Source organism: Alternaria hordeiaustralica (assembly GCF_023758085.1).
Source record: "Alternaria hordeiaustralica strain BMP 2776 chromosome Unknown scaffold_9, whole genome shotgun sequence".
NCBI classification, from domain to species: Eukaryota; Fungi; Ascomycota; class Dothideomycetes; order Pleosporales; family Pleosporaceae; genus Alternaria; species Alternaria hordeiaustralica.
In genome coordinates this window covers 951228-971910 of record NW_026056781.1, presented here as the reverse complement: position 1 = coordinate 971910, position 20683 = coordinate 951228, and the positions used below count along the sequence as shown (strand labels likewise).

Sequence of the window (20683 nt, the reverse complement as noted above, 5' to 3'; positions counted from 1 at the left end):
CCGGGCTCTAGCAGTCGAGACCGTGAGACCGACTCCTCTTACTCCTCGGAGCACTCGGTCAAGAACAGCCACTCGGTTCCGAGAGGTGGACTGTCCTTGCGGTGTCTTCGGACGATACTCTCCCCCTCTTCGACGACATTCATTCATTCCTGAGCGCTCAAATTAGCACCTATATTGCCGGAGTTTCCGTAAGGTGAGTATGGTGAGCAGACCGCGCATCGTCAGCACCCCCGTCACAGGCTGTGGATATCCGGCAGCCCAAGCGGCGATATATGACCAGCAGGAGCGTACTTGAGGCGAGTACGCGCGGTTGAGGTAGCAGTATCGGCAGCCTTGATAAGGCGCAGGTTTGGAAGGTGAGCGGTTTTCGCATAATAGAGAGCTCGGAATGCAGACGTGCTATGGTCATTGCGGGGTGCGTAAGACTTGGTCGTTAGGTATGCTGCCGCAGCCAGCATAAGGCAACCAAAGAAGACAACAACGCGACACTACTCTGCAAGAGACATTAGCAGTACAGGAACTTCCTTGCCAGGTCCTCTATCTGTGCGTACAGCCGCTCTTGCGCGCCGGCAGAAAGTGCCTAGGCATGGCTCACCCTGCAATGGGTTTCAAGGTATCGCTGCAAAGAAGGAGCGGCCTGCGACTCCTGAACGGAAAACACAGACCTGCCGCTCTTAGAGTTGTGGCAGCAGGTATAGCAATGTGACATAAGCTTCGCGATTTTCTGGAGGCTGGAGCTTCGCAGTCCGGAATGTTCTCCATGAGCTAAGAACTGCGCTAGTCGCAATCCAGGTCTGTGCAAGCGACCTCGACAGCCTGGAGCCGTGCCTTCCGCGCTCCTGGCCGAAACACGATCCTCGACAGCTGAAACCCACAACGCCAGGACAGCCCCGACACCAGCGTCTTGACGATGTTTGGTAGTCCTTTTCGTGTGCTCACCGTGACGCGATTAGCCCAGCGCCACACCTCCGTTGCACATTGAGCGAATGGTAATGCTCATCAGCTCCGTGCCCCTGGCGGCACTCCTTATAGTATCAGCATCGCATGCCTGCGAAGTTAACTACAGTGGCGAAACGGGTTGGCGTCTGAGGGTGATGAAGAAACGACGAAACATTGCAATGCTTTTGCAAAATCAATATAGGCGTTCATGCTCGCTAGCACTAACTTTCTTTACTTGACCGTCGTCATTCCAGCTTTCTCACGCACGCATACAGCAAGATGACCACTTTTCTCAACTCCCCAACCACTCCCCGACCCGCACACACCTTCTACTATGACGACAGCGCATCTCGAAGCCACAAGGCAAACCTGTCTGGCGCAACTATGCTGGACTTGTTGAGTGGCCCCGAAGGATCCATCGCCGCAGCCTATGAGTCCTCGAGCGTGCATCAGCGTTCTTCCAGGTCGAGACGGCCATCCCAAACCTCGATTACCAAATCTCAATTGCGCCAGACGAACCGCACTCTAATCGAAATCATCCACAATGTTCAAGCCGAGCTAGCGACACAGAGAGAGGCAATGCTTGACATGCAAACACGGATCCTTCAGCTTGAAAGTGCCTCGCAAATATACAACCAGGACCTTGGCCCGCGTCATACGATCGCCGGCCACCGCAAGCGGTCTCAAATCAGAAGCGCAGAGGGCGCTGCTCGCGAAACGCAGGGACGTTGGGACGTATACCAGAAAGATGTAGACATGCTTGGCCCTCCTCTTATCGCGAACGAGTTCTGGAAGTCACCTAGCCGTTTTTCTGGCTTCAACTTCAATTTCGATCTACTTGAGACGATACCGAAGTCTCTACATCCCCCTCCTCCAGGTGTGGATGATGTTCCGAGTCTTTCACCAGATGAGCAGCCAGAAACATATACGCCGGGGCTTCGCCGGATTCCCGCCAGAATTACCCGGATCAAGACATCCGATCCCACTACGATGTATCATGATGCGGTGAGCGACATCAAAGAACACGTCGTGGAGTTCGACAAAATCAATGCCCCCATGCCTGTCAAGCTCCAGACACCGCCACGAAGTTCACGGAGCAAGTTGACATCGATGTACAGCCGGGATGATGAAATTACGGCATTGCCCCGGATTCCCTTCCAGCCGGCACCAAGCACACATAACTCACATCGCAGCTTGATGGGTATCAAAAGCTTGCTATTGTACAGGACATCATCGAGGAGTCAGAAATCTGACTACCCTCCATCGGATCATCGACGTTCAGGCTCTTCTTTACGCTGTTGAGTACAGGTTGGCATCGCAGCGCAAAAGTGACGTTTGTATTGGTAGCAAGAGAACCGAAGAGAAAGGAACTATGAATTAGAGTCGAAAGGGAATGGTTCGCGATAGACGTGTACGTGTTATGAGGAATCTATTACGCTGTGTTACCATCGCCGTTAGTCTGGACCACAGCTTCCAACGCTTTCTTACAAGTTAAGTGCGCCATTCCGAAATATAGTTCAGAGAAATGCATACAACATGTCACCCGAATGGGCTCTTTCATCATGATTGTGAAGTGACAAATGCATGACCTCGTGGACGAGGCGAATAGCGTGAACATGCCTCGGAGTTAAGGCGGCTTGGCATTTCTCGCGCTTTCCACCACGCAAAACGTCATTACCCGTTACATATATCATCGCGCCGCCCTCCACCTTTCCATCGACAACGACATCGCAAAGGCACACACACATCATGGCGTCCCTCTTACGGAGACCCTTCGCCATTACGGCAACATTGCGACAAGCATCGCCGAAAGCACCGCAAACCCTCGCGATCCGCGCATTCCACAACACGCCACTGAAGCAGCAGTCGCACTTCTTCCGCCCCGCAAAGCCCACGGTATCGACATCGCACAATGTTTCCAAGTTCCAGCAAGCGTTCCGACGCGGATACCAGCAGGCTGCATACAACCCGGTGGCGCAGGGCGACTTGCGACAGCGCATGCTGTATGGAGCCGGCATCTTCGGTGCCACCCTTTTAGGCATCAACTTTATCTTCAACCGCGAGACCCGCGAGGACGGTGGCATGCCGCCATTCGAGCGCGAATACCTCAACGACACCTTCATGCACACTGGCCTCGGTATTGGAATGATCGGCATTGCTGCCCGCGCGCTGCACATGAACGGCTGGAGCTTCAGGCTCATGAGCGCAAACCCATGGCTGGTACTTGGAGTTGGCCTGGTTGGAAGCATTGGCACAATGTATGGCACGATGGCTACCTCGCCGTCTAAGTAAGTGTGGAATGGATATTGCTTCGAAGAGTAGATATGCTAACCCGACGCAGCTACGTCCAAAAGTACGCCCTCTGGACTGCCTTCAACGGTACCCAAGCCCTCCTCCTATCTCCCCTCTTCTTCATGCACCCTGCCATCCTCGCCCGCGCCGGTCTCTACACTGCTGGAATGATGGGTTCAATCGCTTTCGTTGGTAAGTTTTGGCCCGTACGAAGTACATGTAAGACACACACTGACTTTGTATCTTCAGGTGCAACCGCGAAGACAGACAAGTACCTCTACCTGGGTGCACCGCTTTTGGGCGGCGTGGCCATTGTCGCGCTCTCTGGTCTCGCTCCACTCGTCATTCCCGCCACCGCTGCCCGCACACTTATGTTCACCGAGAACATCTGGCTATACGGTGGACTTGCCGTATTTGGAGGTGAGTTCTGACTGTACGAAGTGCATATGAGACATATACTGACTTCGTACCTCTACCTCTGCAGGCTTTACATTGGCAAGTGTTAACTGTACGACATGCACGTGAAAAAAATACTGACTTCTCTGCAGTACGACGTACAAAAAGTATTGAACCACGCCCGCCAGGCTGAACGTGGCTTGATACCGAAAGATCCTGTAAACGAGTCTATATCACTGGAACTGGACTTCATCAACATTTTCGTCCGCATGGTTCAAATTCTCGGAATGAGCCAGAACAGGAGGAAATAGACAAATCTTGAGGCTATTTCACGAGGATTATCGCATGTTGGATTCGGGGATTCGCTGGTCCTTCTTGCCCGTTAAATATGTTGAGTCTCTATTACAACTGCACACTACTCCTCTCTTTGGTCGGAGCCACTTTTACATACCAAAAATGAGCAAAAATAATCGAAAACAATCATATCGTGCCCTTCTCCCTTCTCTTGCCCATCGCATGGCTTTGTGCATATTAAGAAACAACATCGTGATATCTATTAGCTAGATTGAGAATACTCAGGAATTTATGCGTTTAGATCGCTACGATGGCACTCGAATCACGGGCTCGTACCTCACTTCTTGGCCATCTACGCCTTCCACTCCGCGAAGAGCGTCTTGCCGCCCGACATTCCCAGCGATTTGGTGAACTCGTGAGCATTGGCAGCGCCTCCCTTGGACCGCAGCGGGAGTGCGCGAGGAGGCTTAAGTGTGTCCTTGTGTTCAGGCACCACAGCTCCAATCTCAGCCTTCTCATTTTCCTCTGCAACTTCCTCCTCCTGCGCTTTCTCCTTGCCTTTGTCTTTCTCCTCCACCTCATTTCTCTCCAGATCAGTCATACCAAGAAGAGGCTTCATAGGCTTCTCCTCATTCTCCTCCTCATCTTCGTCCTCGTCTTCGTCCTCGCTCTTCTCCTCATCTTCGTCTGTATGTGCCATCCCAGCTCTCTCCGCATCAGTCATACCAGTAGGAGAATCGATGAGCTTTTCTTCACCTTCATCTAGCTCCTCGCGAACTAAGGCTAGCATCTCTAGCAAGCCTGTGTCGTTTTGGTATCTTGCCTTCACTTACGTTTTAGCGTGAATCTCGAACACTCTCTACACACTGACATACCTGAAACAATGTTCTCTCGTACATGTCCTCCGCGAACAAACGCCAATATTCTGCCTCCTCCCAATTGTCCTCGGCGCAGGCAATTAGGAGAGAGTTCTCGATGATCCAGTACGATGATATGTAGAAGGCCTGGAGGTTCTTTTTCGCTTGCGCGATGCAAATTTCCGGGTCGACAGCGAAGAGGTCGCTCGCGGCCTGGTATGCCTCTTCGCTCGTCTTCTCCGGCATCGTGAGACTCGTAAAGTGCGTCAGTCGTGGCTGAAAGGGTCAGAGAATGCGGGGTGTGGTGAAGGTGAGAGAATATCGCGGACAAACCATCGAAATTCGCGCCAATCCCCAGCAAACGCGCGACGGGTGCCTGCTGCGCACAAACCTTTGCTCTAGATAGACAAAATTCATGAAAATCTCTACCAGTAGGAAATTTATCTGTAATATTTGGGAGCGCCTTGCGCCCGGCCGACCTGCAGCCTATGCGATCTCCATCACGGCCCATCCGTCTCCTCTGCGTAAGATTTTGTTCAAAGCTGTTCTCATTATGTATACTGACGACAAACAGCATGGAATCTCGCTCGCTGAGAAGCCGGCGACCCCCCAAGGTGAGTGCACCACCCACGACCCAAGCGGGTGGCCATCTAGAGTCCAACTCCCAACCACTCGATGATGACAGTGACGTATACATTCAGAGCCTCTACGACGACAGTGATGAAGATATCCAACAATTCAACGATGAAAGCGATGAGTCTTTCCTTCCTGCTGGCAAGCCAACACGCAAGCCAGCCCGCAAGCCAATCCGCAAGCGTGCTACCCGGAAGGACAAGGGCTCGACAGCCACGAACGACCAGCCACAACAGGAAGATGGCGATGATTACGAAGCTGTTTCTCGCGCTACGACCAGCCGCCCCAACAAATGTGTCGCCCGTAAGAATAACAATCCTGGAAAGACGAAGCGGCGGATGTTCCACAATCGACGCATCGGTCAGACGAAAGCTTCCGATGACAGCACGAAAGACAAACAGTCTGGCGACGTCGTCGCAGAGGAATTAAGCCTCTTATCTACTCCAGAGACTCGCAACATCAACGCCTTGCTCCATGCTCTCAATGAGCCTCCAGGGTTGAAGGTCAAGACAGAGGTGCGGCCGACCGAGCTCACGATTACACACAATGGCGTCACACCACTTGGCGAGCTTCCGAACGCACCAGACCGAGACTATAAGGCCCTGATCAAGCTTAAGGATGTCACTGTCACGTTCGACCCTCAAGGCGACCAGTCACGTACCTTGCTACCCTACAACAAGACCAAGGCTACAAGCATCATGGCATTCATAGATGCATGGATCAAGGTCATCCCAACTTGGGAAGTTAGACTATGGAATGATGCGCGCCAGCCAAGTGAAGAAGAACGGGAGTACCTGTACATGTTCCCGGAGATAGTCCACATCACGACCATAGCGATACCAAAGGCATCCTTTCCTTCTCAGTCGTACCAATCCTATGTCATAGGTGGTCCATTAGATATCAATGTCTGCCCCTCAGAATCGGAAGCATTGAAAGTTGCCCAGGAGGCATGTCGGCTGTTGAACAAGATACCTTTCCACATTGACGCAGCCCACTTTCCCGAGTTCCAGCCGATATGGCGTGTCAAAGCATCTAAGACTCGGCAACTCCTCGAGCTCATGTCTATGAGCGTTCTACAAGACGGCAAGTTCGACTTCCGCGGCCTTCGACCAATATTCCAGTCCAATGCTACCTCGCCTTCTGCATACTGTATCTCACCACTGGCCAACCCGTTCTTCAGAAGCTACGCAGCAATGAATCAGTCTGTCGGCTGGGAATTCCTTGCGCCTACCTTCGTACAGAATAGCACCGGCAAGACTCGTGAAGGCTCATGTTTACGTTTTACTCTCCACGCCGAAGAAGAATCCTACCCAAGCGAGTTCCTCGATGACCTTCCGGATGTACCCCCTTGGTGGGGTATTAGGCCGACCACTCCCTCAGAAGACGACATCCCTCCTGAATCGAAAGTTTCCACCTCGCGCATGATGGGACTCGTCAACCACATCAGCAAACAATTCTTTGGTCACATTGGCAGCAGCGCAAACTTGCATCAGACAGTCCGCGACTTGGCCCTGCCCAATAAAGCCTCCTTTTCCAGAGTGAGGAATCGTGCTGGGCCACTAGAAGGGCGCGCCTTGTTCGCTGTTCAGCAGATAATGGGAAGAGTATACACGAGCACATGGTTGGCTGACACGATCGAAGGCACTGTTCCTGCTTTCTACAATTCTCTGCCAATCTTTGGCTTAGCAATGGCTTTGCAACGTGCATACGAGGTGTACAAAAGTAACCGAGGAATGCTTCGAACGATTGCAGGACTGTGTATAGCCTTGGACGAGTTCAGCCACGGTAGAAAGCAAGTTCTCGATCTGCAAACATTTTGCAAGTGCGAAAACGATCCTACGTGCAGGTCTACAACGCACCACTACTGCATGATCTGTCTCAGATTCGAGACGTGTTCAGCTATGAGCTGGCACGATGATGGTCGACTGATATGCCGGAGCCATTTCCTCTCTCCACAGTCTGCGGACGTTCGCCTTGTTGGAAGGAATCTCCATCTGGCTGTGAATTAATCTGCAGATGGTTTATCTTTTGCCCAGCGCCACGCGATGTTCGACTATCTCGTCAAGAACTGTATATCTGGGGCGGGTTATGAAGACATGTACTTTGCGCACCGTGTATTTCAATCTGGGACTGGAAGGATGTTTCGGGAGTCTATCGACGCCATCAAGCCTCTGTTCAAGGCTGCAGATGGGTCTTACTGGGTACACCACCCTGAGAATGTTGGACTCACTACAGAGTTCTACAACTTCCTCAAGGGTTCGGACATACCCCCTAGCTCTAGCCTTCCTCGGAGAAGCTGTACGAGCATGTGATATACACGACGAAGAGCAACTCCGCAGGATCGAGCGTTCACTAGGTAGTGAACGCATAAGTGACAACCGGCGCCTCACAGGCGAGTAACTTTGAGAGAATGGCGTCTTTGTGAAGGTTTCTCAAATTTAGTAGGAGGGCCTTCAACCTTCCGTTAATGATCTCATGTGTGGCGGCCAGCGCAGCCGCATTGAATCTAGCGTCACGTCGCAGACCAAAATCCACCGGCCACCTCGCTCTGCCAACGTGGGTCACTCATTAGCATCACATCAGCATCAGGAAGTATAATCAGAAAGCAGGCACATTCCACTGGAAAAACAACATCTCGACCCCCACCACCGTGCCACTCTACCCGTAAACTTGGCAGGCTTCGGTATACCTTGTCAGGCAAACGCCGCGATCGGACCATTGCTACTCCGACATGACTCGGAACCGAACAAGGCCTCCGGCACTGTATCCACCCAATTACAGTAGTCAGATCTGGGCGATCTTGGTGCTGACCACGTGCGGAAGGGAGGAGTGCATGAGGCTCTGCTCCGTTCTACGGTGGAGCATGCGCAGGATGTATGTGGAGAGCAGGAGCACATGACGTGAATTGCGCGAGAGGGATTATGCGTCGTTAGTAATAGTAATTGAGCATGACACACATCATCCAGAAAGCACGACGAAGCGAAGGCATCATTGTTGTACATGTTCTTATTCATTCATCGTATCTCATGGTCATATGGACCTGTTTGGTATCATCGTTATGGGTATCAGCCAGCGGCTCAACCGCTTGATCGTGCTCTGCACTGCAGGCAAGATCTGGTGGAAGAGCTTGCTCAGGCCTTCTCGTTATGGTTGGAGCCGTCAACGACCTCAACTGCCTTGACACCGTCCTTCTCGCTGTGCATGCTGCCAGTCTCAATATCCTTGACGGGCTCAATGTTGGCACCGATAGGACCAGCCTCCTCGAAGTGACGACCCTTCTTCTCGGGGCCAAGAGCAGTAGTAACAGCAATACCGAGAGCGATGATTGCAGTCGCAACAGCCATGACTGGTCCGTAAGCGGGAGACTGCTCGCCCTTTGCAGTGCTGATCATGGTGGCCTCGGCGACGGCGTTGACAATCTGAGCAGAGGGCGAGGAAATCATGTTTCCGAGCTGGTAGGTGATACCGACGAAAGAGGATCGGAAAGCAGGTGGTGAAAGCTCGCTCAAGTGGATGGGAATGACACCCCAAGCACCCTGGACGAAGAATTGGATCATGAAGCCAGATGCGGATAGACCACGCTCAGTGGTGGGGAGGACCCAGGCGGGGATAAGGCAAGCGGAGATCAAGGCAGCGCAGACGATCATGCGGCGACGACCGAACCATTGCGAGGTGTATCCAAGAATGGTACCACCGACACAGGCACCGGTCTTCATCAGGATGGAAGCACGGGTAGCACCTGCAGGGCTGAGATGCTTCTGCTCCTTCATGAAAGTAGTGTAGCTGTCTTGGCTCGTGTGGGAGTAGTAGTTGAACTGATAGATGTTAGCGGCAGTTCATCAACTTGGAAGCGGCTAATCATACCCAAGTCATGAGGATGATGCAGTAGACACACATCTTCCACTCCTTGCGAAGCATCTGCTTTGTCTCGGCCCAGAACGCACCCGGTGCCTTCTTGTGTCCAGCCTTCTTTGCCTCTAGGAACTGCTTCGATTCAGGGAAGCATACGCGGATGAGACCGACAGCGATGGAGAAACCGGCGCCGACCCAGAAGACGGTCTTCCAGGTGTTTGTCGCACCACCGACACCCAAGTTGGCGCAAGCTGCGAGCACATAACCGAATGAGTAACCTTGCTGTAAGATACCACTCATAAGACCACGGGCGTTGACCCTGCGAATGTCAGTACGGGGCTTTCATGTAATTATATCGGAGGTACTTACGGGCAGTTTTCAAGCGCCATGGAGATGGCGTTTCCGTAAACACCTCCCATGAAGAGACCGAAGAGACTCCGTACAGCCAAGAATTGCTGGAAAGTTCCAGCGTAGATGGTAGCAACCTGGAGAAGACCCAAGATGATCATGTTGAGGACCATGGGCCACTTTCGACCGAACTTATCTCCAGCCACTCCAAACTTTAGAGATAGAGGTACGAAGTCAGTATATGTCTCACATGCAATCCGTACAGTCAGAACTTACCATAGCAGCACCGACGGAGCGGAGAAGCAGTGTCAGGGTGATGGCCGTCGAGATAGCAGTGTTTGAGGTGTCGTAGTAGTCGGCAAGCTTGGTAGTCTGAATTGACAGCGCGTGGAAGTCAAAGGCATCGGCAGTCCATGCGAGGAATCCGACAAGGAAGTACAGCCAATCCTTCAATCTGCAGAGGTAGAGGTACGAAGTCAGTATATGTCTCACATGCACTTCGTACAGTCAGAACTTACCCGAGTTGAGCGAACAGGCTGATAGGATTCTTGAGAGGCTCTGGCTTCTGCCACTCGCAGTGCTCCTCGCCGTAGTCATTGCGAACCACGACACGTTGGTCCCAAGTGAAGAGATCTTTGAGACTCTGTTTGGCGGTGGGCATGATACCCTTTGCCAATGGGTCTGCTGGGCGGTTGGTGCTCGCCATGGTGCTGATGGTAACTTGAGTTGAGCTTGGAGGCAATGAGAAGGTAAGAAGACTGCCCTGTAGATGTAGGCGCAAGTCCGGTCGCACTGCTGATTCCAAGATCGAGCGCGGGGGAGCTCAATATATACCCGCAGTCATCTTGGCTGACCAGAACGCCTCGTAACGATACTATCAACGCCCATGTCAGTCAGCCGCTGAGTCTTGATGCGAGCCAAGTTCTGCCAAGTCCGTCCGTGCAGTTCGATTTGCAGTGAATGTAACCATCTCCGGTCCGCCAAGAGCGCTATTTTGCACTAAGCCTTCCGGTGGGCCAAGCTAGCGCTTGTGCGCAAGTGACAAAACAGAACATGTCCCGGGGTCGGATCGGACGTATCAGTGCGTTCTCTCAGAGCGGAGGAAAGAAGTGGGTGTGACGATCCTACGACGCCGTTGACATCTTCCCCATGGGGTCGCCCTTACGATTTCCCGCAAACGTGGTAACTTTCCGACTACAGATTGCGCGACCACACCACACATACTTCGTTGATATGCGTAGTAGCACCGAAAACCGTTCTGTGCTTGTGTCCGACCAAGCTCCGCAAGCGCTGGCGAAGCTTCCTCGCGAGACTTGCTCGCAAAGAAGCTTCGAGCCAGTGAAGCAGCCACAAAACTTGGCGACTGACCCCGCAGCGACGAGCTGTGCCGCCGCGGCTGCCGAAGCTTTTCTCGCCTCGTTGTAAGCCAAGATGGAGAACGGCACATACGACGGCCAAGATGCTTCGTCGTCAGCCGAGCGCCCTTGAGTGGGCTTCTTTTAACACCCATCCTTTGTTCATGGAGGTCCGTGACAACGTCCCAACACCGCGCCTTCAGCTATTGTTAGTGATCGGACAATACGCATCCGGTCAAACTGTTGGTCTGGACTGTTTTTGGTGTTATGTGCGGACTAAGCACTGGTGCAAGGCCCGATGGTGCGGCTTGCGGTCCTTGGGTGGTTGGATGTTTCGCGCACGCGGCAGAGTGAACAGCAAGCGCGCACGAGACGTGAAGCGTGAGCGGGGACAATCCGGTCTTGGCGGTAGAGGTGTGCTGGCTAACATGACCTGACCTCAACCTTGCTGGTGCGCGAAAAGACCAAATATGGTTCGGTAGACGCTCAGGATTGGGTGGATGAAGGAGAGATGTGGGGATGACGGCGGAGGCGATAACGTTTGGACGGGGGAAGGCCCCCCGTGTCCTCGCTAAATCCTTCACACCAAGACTCCGAGTTCAAACGCCGAAACGACTACAATTACTCGTGTGTACTCTTGGACGTGGTAACAATTGCATAATATCGTATCCACAGTTGTGGCCTGAGGAAGGGCATGCGCCCACGGAGGCCGCATTTCTTCACGGCTTCCGGTTCGAGCCCCGAGACTCTGGCTATACGCGCCGAAATTGTGCCTGATTAAATCCTTCACAATAGTTGAATTCGGTATGAACTACCACTATCTAGCCGAAGATTTGCGTAGCTCGAACGGATGCAAGCCACAACCCCATCTTCACCGGAAGACCTACTATGGTTAACCTTCTCAAGAGATAAGGGTCTGTCTAATTTTGAAACGGATGGATTGACTTGCGCTCTAGCTAGATCACCCACCTGCGCATGCATCATGCATTCTACTCTTCTATCTTGGCACAGATCTAGGCACAGCGGGGATATGGGGAGTTGGAGATACCGAACACGGTCCTGGCAGCGACACCAATCACGCGTCGTGCGAATCCACCCGGTAGCTTCTGGCCCTGCATAAATGCGGCTCTTAGTTCGGATGTGGCAACTGCTTTTGACCGCGGCCGCAAATCCATGCGTCTACGCGGGATGTAGATCGTTCGACTTCCTCGAGTGATCCGGAAACACTTCTTCTGGGCGATATCAAGTCGACTTGATAGAGCAAGACAAGCGTTGGCATAGTAGTAGCGAACATTCAGATGCACTAGTCGAAGGCGTTGAGCACAGTATGATGAGTATATGATCGCTATTCGGTGCCGTATTCCGACAGAACCGTGGTAGTCACTGCCATCACGCCGATCACGGTCACGACAGGATGAGATTCTCCGGTATTCGTTCCCTCATCAGGGAAAAGAGGTATTGCTCCCTCGCTACAACGTCACGACAGGTCACTGGAAAACAAGTCCGTTAGTCGGAATACCAAGGCCTGATACCAAGACTCACGAGGTACCTCGTTGATCATTTCTTACGCTGCTAAAGAAAATGCCTACCCTTTATGCCCTATTGCCTTCCGTTTCTTCGCCACCCGGCCAGCCTTCAGCGTCTTACCACGCTTCGCATTCTGCCTTGCTTGTGTCCTGGTTGCAACGGCGCGCTCCCCTGGGTTGGCTACGATGTTCTGCAGACTGCTACCGCCGAGCAAGGAGTCGCACCTTGTCTTGGAAACAGTGAGTAGTTCTATGATCCTATTCATCCGGTGTTGGAACGTCCAGCTTCGTGTTCGCCCTGCTGATTCCCAGAAATTCTCGTCGAAGGAATGCAGTACCGATGGCCCAACCCGGTGCAAGCGCTCTACGAGATCCTCAATTTTCCAGCAAAGGATGAGTTTATCTAGAAAGAGGTAGTAGTTACTTGGCCCTTTCACGGGATCAGTCCAACGCTTCTTGAAGTCTTTGCCTTTGTTGCCTTGGGTATTCTTGACGTTGTTGACGGCATCGAGGAGCTTTTGGACCCACTGGTGGCGGTGCGCATCTGATGTTGGAAGAGTGTCGTCGTTGATGGGTGGGCTCCAATCAGGTGACGGCATGGCAGCCATAGCCTCATCAAGAGAAGCATACATATCGGACGGGTGAGCAGAGTGTGCGTAGCTCTGTGTGTCTCGGTGAGTATCAGGAGGCGCAACAAGACTATGCTGGTCAAATTGTTGAGCAGAGTAATGAGGTGTGAATACTGGGTTGGCAGCTGGCGTATCCTGACCGTAGCCCATCTGTGGACCCATGTTGCTGTAGTTGACATAGTTATTGCCATAGGTTGTTGACATAGTGGGAGACGAATACAGTCTTGCGTCAGGGAGAAGCCATGGAACACTCGGAGCATCCCACGCGTCCCGCTCCTGCTCTTGCTGTGAATTTGGTGGTACCATGTTCAGATCTGTGCGCTTGACTGTTATCCTGTCCTAAACTGGGGTTGAGTTGTGTCTCGGCGATGTATGCTGATAGTCTAAACCTGAAATAGAAGGCGCATTTTACCATAAGAGGCAGGTGGTGTGAATGCACCTGTGCACCTTGCCAGGCGAAAGAATGATCGCGTGAACGCCAGGGGCAAGCAGCGCAACATCGTGAAACACCAGCACCCCCGAGCGGTGAATGGAACGCATTGATCTGTTCTTCTCAAATGAAGCAGGCACGCGAGACGTTAAGACGGTACGGGCCAGAATCGATGCCCAGGAGACTGGTTATCGTAAGACGTAGTGCGTCGCGTCGCAACGCGATGCAGTGCGCGCGAAACCAGAGTAGGCAGGGAATTCCAGTTCGAGATTTGGTGTTTCTTCTCTGAAGACCCTTCTCCGAAGTCTCCAGACAGCAGCGACAGCGAAGATGATCATCACTTTGCGAGACTTCGCGATTTTGCAGTAACGTGGATCAGAGGGAAGCCACCTGGGCACGTACGGAAGACGCGGGCGTGCAGCTCAGAGCACGTACCAGTCCTGGCTAAAAAGTGACGTCACGCGTCGATGATCCGGCCACCAGGGCAGAGACGTTGCTCACCATCAACCACAAACATCAAACCCCACGAAAGTCGCATCATTCAATGAAAAAGCACCCATTTTATTGCAAACTATCATTCACGAAGTAGTCACAGTGATCAATGAACGCGTGCTCTAGGCTCGCGTTAGAATGTGCAAAGCACATCTAAGCAAAAGACGAACAAGTCTGCGAGACGATAAAAGGTTCATGTAATTTACTACGAATCCATGAAGATGCCAATATTTTGAGAGAAGCACCAGTACAACGGTCCGCCTCAGCTACATTTGGAACAGAAGAAGACGCAATCTAGCGAGGAAGGACGGAAGTCGTCACTACTACCCATTTTAATCCTCATTCTCATCGTCATCATGCCCCATTTCCCCAGCCTCCGTCTCTTTACCCGCAACAAGATCATCCTGTCTATTCCGATTATGGTGATAGTTACTCCTCGTCTGTCTAATGAGCAACGGCGCCGTAGCAACCACCATCTCCAGCCCCTCAAACTTGAGCAGATTTCCACACCTAGCCTTGCTGATGCGCATCAGCTCACACACCTTGTCGATGCGCGCACTGAATGTGAGATCGCGGTACTTGTACACGTTCTCCAACTTCCCTTGATCGTAAACATTGAGAGAGATGGGGCCCTGGGCGTGCAGGTTAATAGCGATGGAGAGGAGGGCGTGACAGACCGTGGTGATCATGGCTGGTGTGTAGGGAGAGGTGCCGGATGAAAGGGTAGCCCAGCGAAGGTCGAAATTGGCAACAGTGGCACTGTCGATACATTGGGTGATGTCGGTGAAGGCGTCGTACAGCCGACGGATGTAGAATCTGCGGGCCGCTTCGTCTTGGGGAAAGCTGCTGTCGTTTGCCAAGGGATGATAATTGTGGTGAATGACGCGGGTGGCCGCAGCTTGTTGTGCTTCAGCGAAGTTGGCGAAATGCATGCTCTGGGGGGGAGCGGCGGCAATTGCGCGTGGTATCTGAGTGGGCGCCTTCGAGAAAGCAGAAATTGCTACTTGTGGCGTTGTTGGACGTCTGAAATCTAGACGCCACGATTGATCTTGCATTGGCTCGGGGGTCGGCACTGTTGGCCGCAATGCCATAGACTGACGTCCGGCTACTTGTTGTTGCGATGTATCAATCATGGGTTGACTTTGTAGTTGTAACTGTTCTTGCATCCACGGTACTCTCGCTTGGGTGTATGGCGGATAAATATGTTGTGGTGTTGTCGGTGATGTCTGCGGCTCACTGAGCAAACCTCGAGATATTTGCGCATGTTGGCGAGTTCTAGCAAAAGCAACCACGGCGGCTGCACGAGCATCGTCTAGACTCGTATCGTTCGGCTCTGTTGGTGTATAGCGTATCTCGTTATACGGATTTCGTTCTTCGTGCCACTGTGGCAGCTGATGGTACTGGCTGTCGCTCTGCTCTGGGCAGAGGGGAATATCAATCTGCCAGGACTCAAGGTCCATATTGTCCATGGTGAGCTCACCAAGATCGGCTCCTCCCGCCTTGATGGCGGCGAGAACCTCGGGATGAATGGCGCCAATGACTCTATTGAATAGATCATCAATGGTCTCTGCGTTCTGGCAGTTGTTTTCTCCAACGGCGGCTTTCGCTTGTTCGTTGGCCACCGTAACGAACCGCGGATCTTGATCTCCCTCAGACATATCTGGTTCTGGTTGCGGGTTCATCGTAATTGTGACGATAGTGTGTTACTGTAGTTCGGAAAGAGCTGGTTTTGATGAAAGCCTGGGACTCGGTTTCGTACGCCCTGAGACGGAGTTGTACTGAGTGACGTTACTTCAGACGCCAGGAAGGAGAAAATCATGTGTTTACTAGTGAGCTGACATCGTGAAGCACTTCTGTGAGGGTAGTGGAACATTGTGGTGATACAATTGCCTGACAAGCGCACCATCGAGATGAAATTCCTTGCGACTGGATATTTCGCTGGGTGAATGGGTGTGACTGGCGTTCTCGTTAATCTAATGCCGTCTCATTACAAGGTGAGGCGCGAGTGGCAAATGACGGAACGAGGGGGGTTGTGTATTGGTATGTTTGTATATAGTGGACGTGTAGTTGTAAAAGCAACGCAGAAGTGCGATCATGGGATAGAAATGAATGTAATAGACGCAAGCATCCCGTATACGTATCGAACCATGGTGATACTAGAATTGTCCCCGGCTTGATCTCAACTTTGAAACATTTGCGGTCGATCGGCCTGGTAACTGCGAGACAAGCGTGCAATCCAGGGACAGGCGGCAAAGAGATCCCCGGAGTGGTCCGCAAGAAGGGGCGTAGAGCTCTTATGAGAGGTGTCGAAGTAAGTGGCGCTTTCAATGTCTTTCTGGAATTTCCAGAGTTCAGATGGTAACAAACGAAGAAAGGCAAACCATTTCCAACAGCACTCACAAGCGCTCTGCGTCCCTTCTTGCGGACCACTCTGGTGTTCTCTCTGTAACCTATCACGGGAATGCGATGGCCTAAGCAAGAGTGGTGGCGGCAAGTCCAGTGGTGATGTGCTGGACAGTGGACGACCCAGAGAGTAGAGGGTGGTCAAAGAACCCCATGTGCTCGAGAGCATTGCGAACAGCGGCGAAAGATGCATCTCGTGCGTCTACGTGTATTGCTCCCACAATGGCTTCGAAGGTGTTCGCCACCATGTCGTTAGATGGGCTGCTCATGCCCCGGTTCATGATGATGAGCTTGTCCAGTCCAAGGCTGAACCCACGTTCAGCAAACTTCTCATTGCTGACGAGATCGTTGCGCATCTGGGTCCAAGCTGCGAGGCTGTAACGCTCACCTGGTATAATCAGTATCGAGCTATGGTGGGCGTTGTAGTCTGGAAATACCATTGTGATCGCGCGCTTCGTACCACATAGTAGCTAGCACAGCATCGATGACAGCGTCTCCGACCAACTCGAGGTCTCTGTTCTTGTGGAAAAGATGGAGTGTTCCTTCGACGCGAAGAGGACAATTCGGTTCCTTCATCTGCAAGGCTTCTGCACATAGCAGCTTGTTCTGTAAGTGATACCCAGTCATGGTCTGGACTTGCAGAATGCGGCTGTCCATGTCGGTCATATTTGCGGGATCTCTTCGGTTTCTCTGCTAGGCTTTGGTGATAGAGAGTATAGCTTTGTGGGTATTTCCTATAGTCAACGACAGATGCATGGCTTTTATTCATCTTTTGGATGTCTCTGCCTAGCGATCGATCCATTGCAGACTTCACCGGTGACTGCGCCACACTAAATTGTTTCGTGTAACCACACCATAGTAGATGTGTCACTGACAAAGGAGCAAGGCTGACAGCCCCTCGGTTCAAGAAGCTGTGTCATGAACTGCATATGCATCGATCGATCGGCCGTGAACCGCTGTCAGAAGCGTTTGAAAGCTGCATCATGTAAGATAGAACATGCTGGACAAGACAAATGAATCAATGTCAATTCGATTGCTCTGCAACAAAAGAAGCATGGCTGTCATTAAAACAAGGAGCGATGTAGTGAAGGGCAATTCTTGTGGCAGTGGAGTGCCCTTAACCCTATACCCCATATGACGATCAGAAGTGCGACGTTGAGATCAGCACCTCGAGGGGTTGTCTACGAAGGACCAGGCTGCATACTTCCGGTGAGCTTTCGCAAGGCTTCCAGGCAACTGCCTAAGTGCCCGGAAGAGGGGTGCCGTTCTGCTGCATGCATTAGAAACCATATGCAGAAGACACGTTGATAATGGCGCAGTGGAATCCGAGAGCGCAGGCTGGTAGATCCAAGCGGGTGCGGCGCAGCTGTGGCTGAGATTTGATGGTCGAGACATCCCCGAATTATCGAAGCGACTTAGAGGCGCCCCAGAAACGTCTTTTCCTCGCGTTCCAGTCTCCTCACGGAGGCGCAAACGCAGTGAGAAGCAGAATGAGACGCCAACTATTCGTTAAGAGAATTTGGGGTTGCCTTGTCTAGCAGATCCCAGAGGCAGCTGTGCCGGGATCTAGAAGTTTGCATATCAGTCAATATAGCATCGCTATTCATAACGAGAAGAGGAGGGTTTGAGACATTACCGTGAGGAGCTCATGGTCGAAGAAACCGAGAGACTGCATGACGCGCCGGACGGCTGCATCTCCACCATCCTGATAAACCGCACCAATAACAGCTTCAAAGGTCGTGGCCGCCATTTTTGGAGACACGACAGGCTTGCTGTCAGCCGTAATGACGCATTCGTCGAGACCAATCTGGTGTGCCCGGCGCGCCAGCGCATCGTTGCTCAACGATTCGTTGCGCATTTGCGTCCATTGCGCCTGAGAAAGCACTTGGCCTGATGTCTTCAGTACCCCGCAGCACATGTGCTGAGGAAAGCATTTCTTACCACTCGGATTGCGAGCATCAAACCAGGCACCGCACAGCACCTTGGCGAGCAATGCATCGCCCAAGACAGACAACCTTTTGTTGTTGTTTAGGCCTAGAAAGGCACCGTTGTGTATCAGCGCAATCTGCGGAGCAGCCATTTGGACGGCCTCGACAGCAATGCGCCTGTCAGAGAAGGTATACCCGATTGACTCCTCAACTTCGCGCGCTTTCGTTTCGGTGTGAATCATTGTATGATGTGAAGATTGATACGTTGATGGGTCGAGATGGGCCGATATGGAGGTTGCAACAGCTGTGGTGCGCTTCGCGTGATGGTGCAGCTTAGGTATCCGGGGTTTCCAAGGTTCTTGGCTACAGGCTCTGCGAGAGACTGTTGTTACAGCGCGCAGAAATAGCAGGCCGTCATCAACATCAGCTTGAGAATGAGCCATACAGCTTTCGATAAGATGTCCAGACCGGCATGGCCAACGCCGCGAGAACGCCTTTGTCTGCGCAATGATCACATCCAGACCCCGGCGTGCCGACAGCCGTTCCTGATGAGCGACGGCGCTACGCCAAACCTCTAGCTTCTTCTCAACTAGCACCACCCTACGTCATACCAAAAACGCATGAAAACAGGCATCATGGGGTTCCCGCCAAGCGGGATTAAACGTTAAGAGACTGGGCATGCCAGTCAGTCGACACATTCAGTACTTTTGCTATCCGAATAAGCGGTTCGCGGACGTAACACCGAGACGGATCTACCGGAAAGACCAACCACAAGGGTCTAGTCACTATGGCAGAAGAGATGGTGGTGCGCGGCCCTGCAGACGTCCTCTCAAGCGTGCGACCTGCTGATTTGCTTTCTCGATAAACAGGAGCTCGGATTCGAGGGTCTTGACAAGTTCACCGACAAGTACTTTGACAGAACCTACGATCGTCTTCCGGCATTTCCCAAAACAGGAAAGAAGAAACGCAAGCTACAAGCGCAGCAAAACCAATTCCAGCAAACCGCACAAGGCCCGCCTGTTCAAAACGCACATCAGTCGTCCTACCCGGCTCAGAACGCTTCGCGAAATCCCGACAAGGAGTACACTTCGCCTCGCTCTGTACCGAAGAGTGTAGACGGCTACAACTCGGACCCAGAGATGTATGCGCCAGACTACAGGCAAGACCGTTATGGCCCAGATGATCGGTACTACGAGACGGAACATAACGACCACAGGGCGCCGGGACCAGGGTTTAAAGTCCCGCGCGGTCGCGACGGACCGAGTGACACCCGCGACATGCAGGTAGCAGTGCGCTCTACCCTGAACAGTATGCAAGACTTAAGCTAACCAACAATAGCCATACCCACAGCAAAGTCAGCCTGACTACGGTCAACAACGCGGATACGGGGGCGCCGGCGGTAGACCAGGTACCCAGCGTAGAGGCTCATCGTGGTCTCCGCCGCGGTCTGAGCGACAAGGCCGACGAGAAACGCGACGCCGTCGGTCTAACTCGCGCTCTCGGTCTCGTGACGACATGAAGAGCCGTCTGATTGCGACTGTGGGTGGCGCATTAGTGGGTGGCATAGCAGGCAACCAAGCGACTAAAGGCAAGAAGTACGATACTGTCGCAACGATTGCTGGAGCCATCATAGGCGGTGTCGGTGCAAAAGAGGCCGCGGGCCATTGGGATGAACGTAAAAGGAAGAAGGAGCAGCAAAGGAACGGTGATTGGGAGGAGGACTACGATGACAACAAGCGCAGGAATGATCGCAGGAGAGACGACCGATACGACCGTGACGATAGGTACGATGACAGATATGAGCGCGATGACCGGAGGAGATACTAGACATGCTTCAGGATGGTGGGCCCGGGCTGACAAGGTATCCGGGACTTTGGGGCTGGAGCCAGGCGTGCGCGACATTTCTTAGGGGCGAAATTTTCAGCTCCGGTATGGAGTTATGGATGGGGCAACCTGGAACACGATACCTTTGTACGATTTGACGAAAAATGGATGACATGCAGGAGCAGTAAACGTTTGCTGCGGGAATGACGTGCGACGTGCGAGCCATGTCTGCGACGTGATCTGATGCGAAGGGGAGGGGCCACGCGACGGTGGAAGTTCACAGGAGGCGCCAGGGGGCCGACTGTCGGTGCGGTGGTGGGCTGCCGTTCGTAATAATAGCCGACACACGAGGCACATCTCTGTGCTTTTTTGCCGATAAAGAAATTCCAGAAGGCCTCTGGAGGGTGTGGAGAAGTTTTGAAGCGGATGCGGGCGTAGCAGACACACTGTGTAGAGATTCCCAAGCTTGATAGCCATGATAAGAG

The 20683-nt window shown here is 52.6% G+C and overlaps 9 protein-coding genes across 9 annotated transcripts; 4 read left to right on the top strand and 5 right to left on the bottom strand.

The window, feature by feature from the left end:
• Positions 1 to 1218: 1218 nt before the first annotated feature.
• On the top strand, positions 1219 to 2241 carry J4E84_005566 (uncharacterized protein; the record flags this gene model as incomplete). Its single annotated transcript, XM_049388162.1, has 1 exon — positions 1219 to 2241. The coding sequence occupies one exon, from the start codon at positions 1219 to 1221 to the stop codon at positions 2239 to 2241; it is 1023 nt and encodes a 340-aa protein (XP_049244402.1).
• Positions 2242 to 2688: 447 nt separating this feature from the next.
• Positions 2689 to 3938, top strand: J4E84_005565 (uncharacterized protein; the record flags this gene model as incomplete). The annotated part of the gene is made up of 5 exons (XM_049388161.1): positions 2689 to 3227; positions 3281 to 3423; positions 3481 to 3651; positions 3716 to 3732; positions 3780 to 3938. 5 exons carry the CDS (start codon positions 2689 to 2691, stop codon positions 3936 to 3938), a joined length of 1029 nt encoding a protein of 342 aa, XP_049244401.1.
• A 335-nt stretch (positions 3939 to 4273) lies between these two features.
• On the bottom strand, positions 4274 to 5024 carry J4E84_005564 (uncharacterized protein; the record flags this gene model as incomplete). The annotated part of the gene is made up of 2 exons (XM_049388160.1): positions 4274 to 4744; positions 4797 to 5024. The coding sequence occupies 2 exons, from the start codon at positions 5022 to 5024 to the stop codon at positions 4274 to 4276; spliced, it is 699 nt and encodes a 232-aa protein (XP_049244400.1).
• A 329-nt stretch (positions 5025 to 5353) lies between these two features.
• On the top strand, positions 5354 to 7420 carry J4E84_005563 (uncharacterized protein; the record flags this gene model as incomplete). The annotated part of the gene is made up of 1 exon (XM_049388159.1): positions 5354 to 7420. The coding sequence occupies one exon, from the start codon at positions 5354 to 5356 to the stop codon at positions 7418 to 7420; it is 2067 nt and encodes a 688-aa protein (XP_049244399.1).
• Positions 7421 to 8542: 1122 nt separating this feature from the next.
• Positions 8543 to 10317, bottom strand: J4E84_005562 (uncharacterized protein; the record flags this gene model as incomplete). Its single annotated transcript, XM_049388158.1, has 5 exons — positions 8543 to 9226; positions 9276 to 9582; positions 9633 to 9823; positions 9888 to 10065; positions 10130 to 10317. 5 exons carry the CDS (start codon positions 10315 to 10317, stop codon positions 8543 to 8545), a joined length of 1548 nt encoding a protein of 515 aa, XP_049244398.1.
• Positions 10318 to 12551: 2234 nt separating this feature from the next.
• J4E84_005561 (uncharacterized protein) lies at positions 12552 to 13271 on the bottom strand (the record flags this gene model as incomplete). Its single annotated transcript, XM_049388157.1, has 1 exon — positions 12552 to 13271. One exon carries the CDS (start codon positions 13269 to 13271, stop codon positions 12552 to 12554), a length of 720 nt encoding a protein of 239 aa, XP_049244397.1.
• Positions 13272 to 14375: 1104 nt separating this feature from the next.
• Positions 14376 to 15701, bottom strand: J4E84_005560 (uncharacterized protein; the record flags this gene model as incomplete). Its single annotated transcript, XM_049388156.1, has 1 exon — positions 14376 to 15701. One exon carries the CDS (start codon positions 15699 to 15701, stop codon positions 14376 to 14378), a length of 1326 nt encoding a protein of 441 aa, XP_049244396.1.
• An 813-nt stretch (positions 15702 to 16514) lies between these two features.
• J4E84_005559 (uncharacterized protein) lies at positions 16515 to 17112 on the bottom strand (the record flags this gene model as incomplete). The annotated part of the gene is made up of 2 exons (XM_049388155.1): positions 16515 to 16834; positions 16884 to 17112. The coding sequence occupies 2 exons, from the start codon at positions 17110 to 17112 to the stop codon at positions 16515 to 16517; spliced, it is 549 nt and encodes a 182-aa protein (XP_049244395.1).
• Positions 17113 to 19161: 2049 nt separating this feature from the next.
• On the top strand, positions 19162 to 20201 carry J4E84_005558 (uncharacterized protein; the record flags this gene model as incomplete). Its single annotated transcript, XM_049388154.1, has 3 exons — positions 19162 to 19179; positions 19244 to 19657; positions 19713 to 20201. 3 exons carry the CDS (start codon positions 19162 to 19164, stop codon positions 20199 to 20201), a joined length of 921 nt encoding a protein of 306 aa, XP_049244394.1.
• Positions 20202 to 20683: the final 482 nt, after the last annotated feature.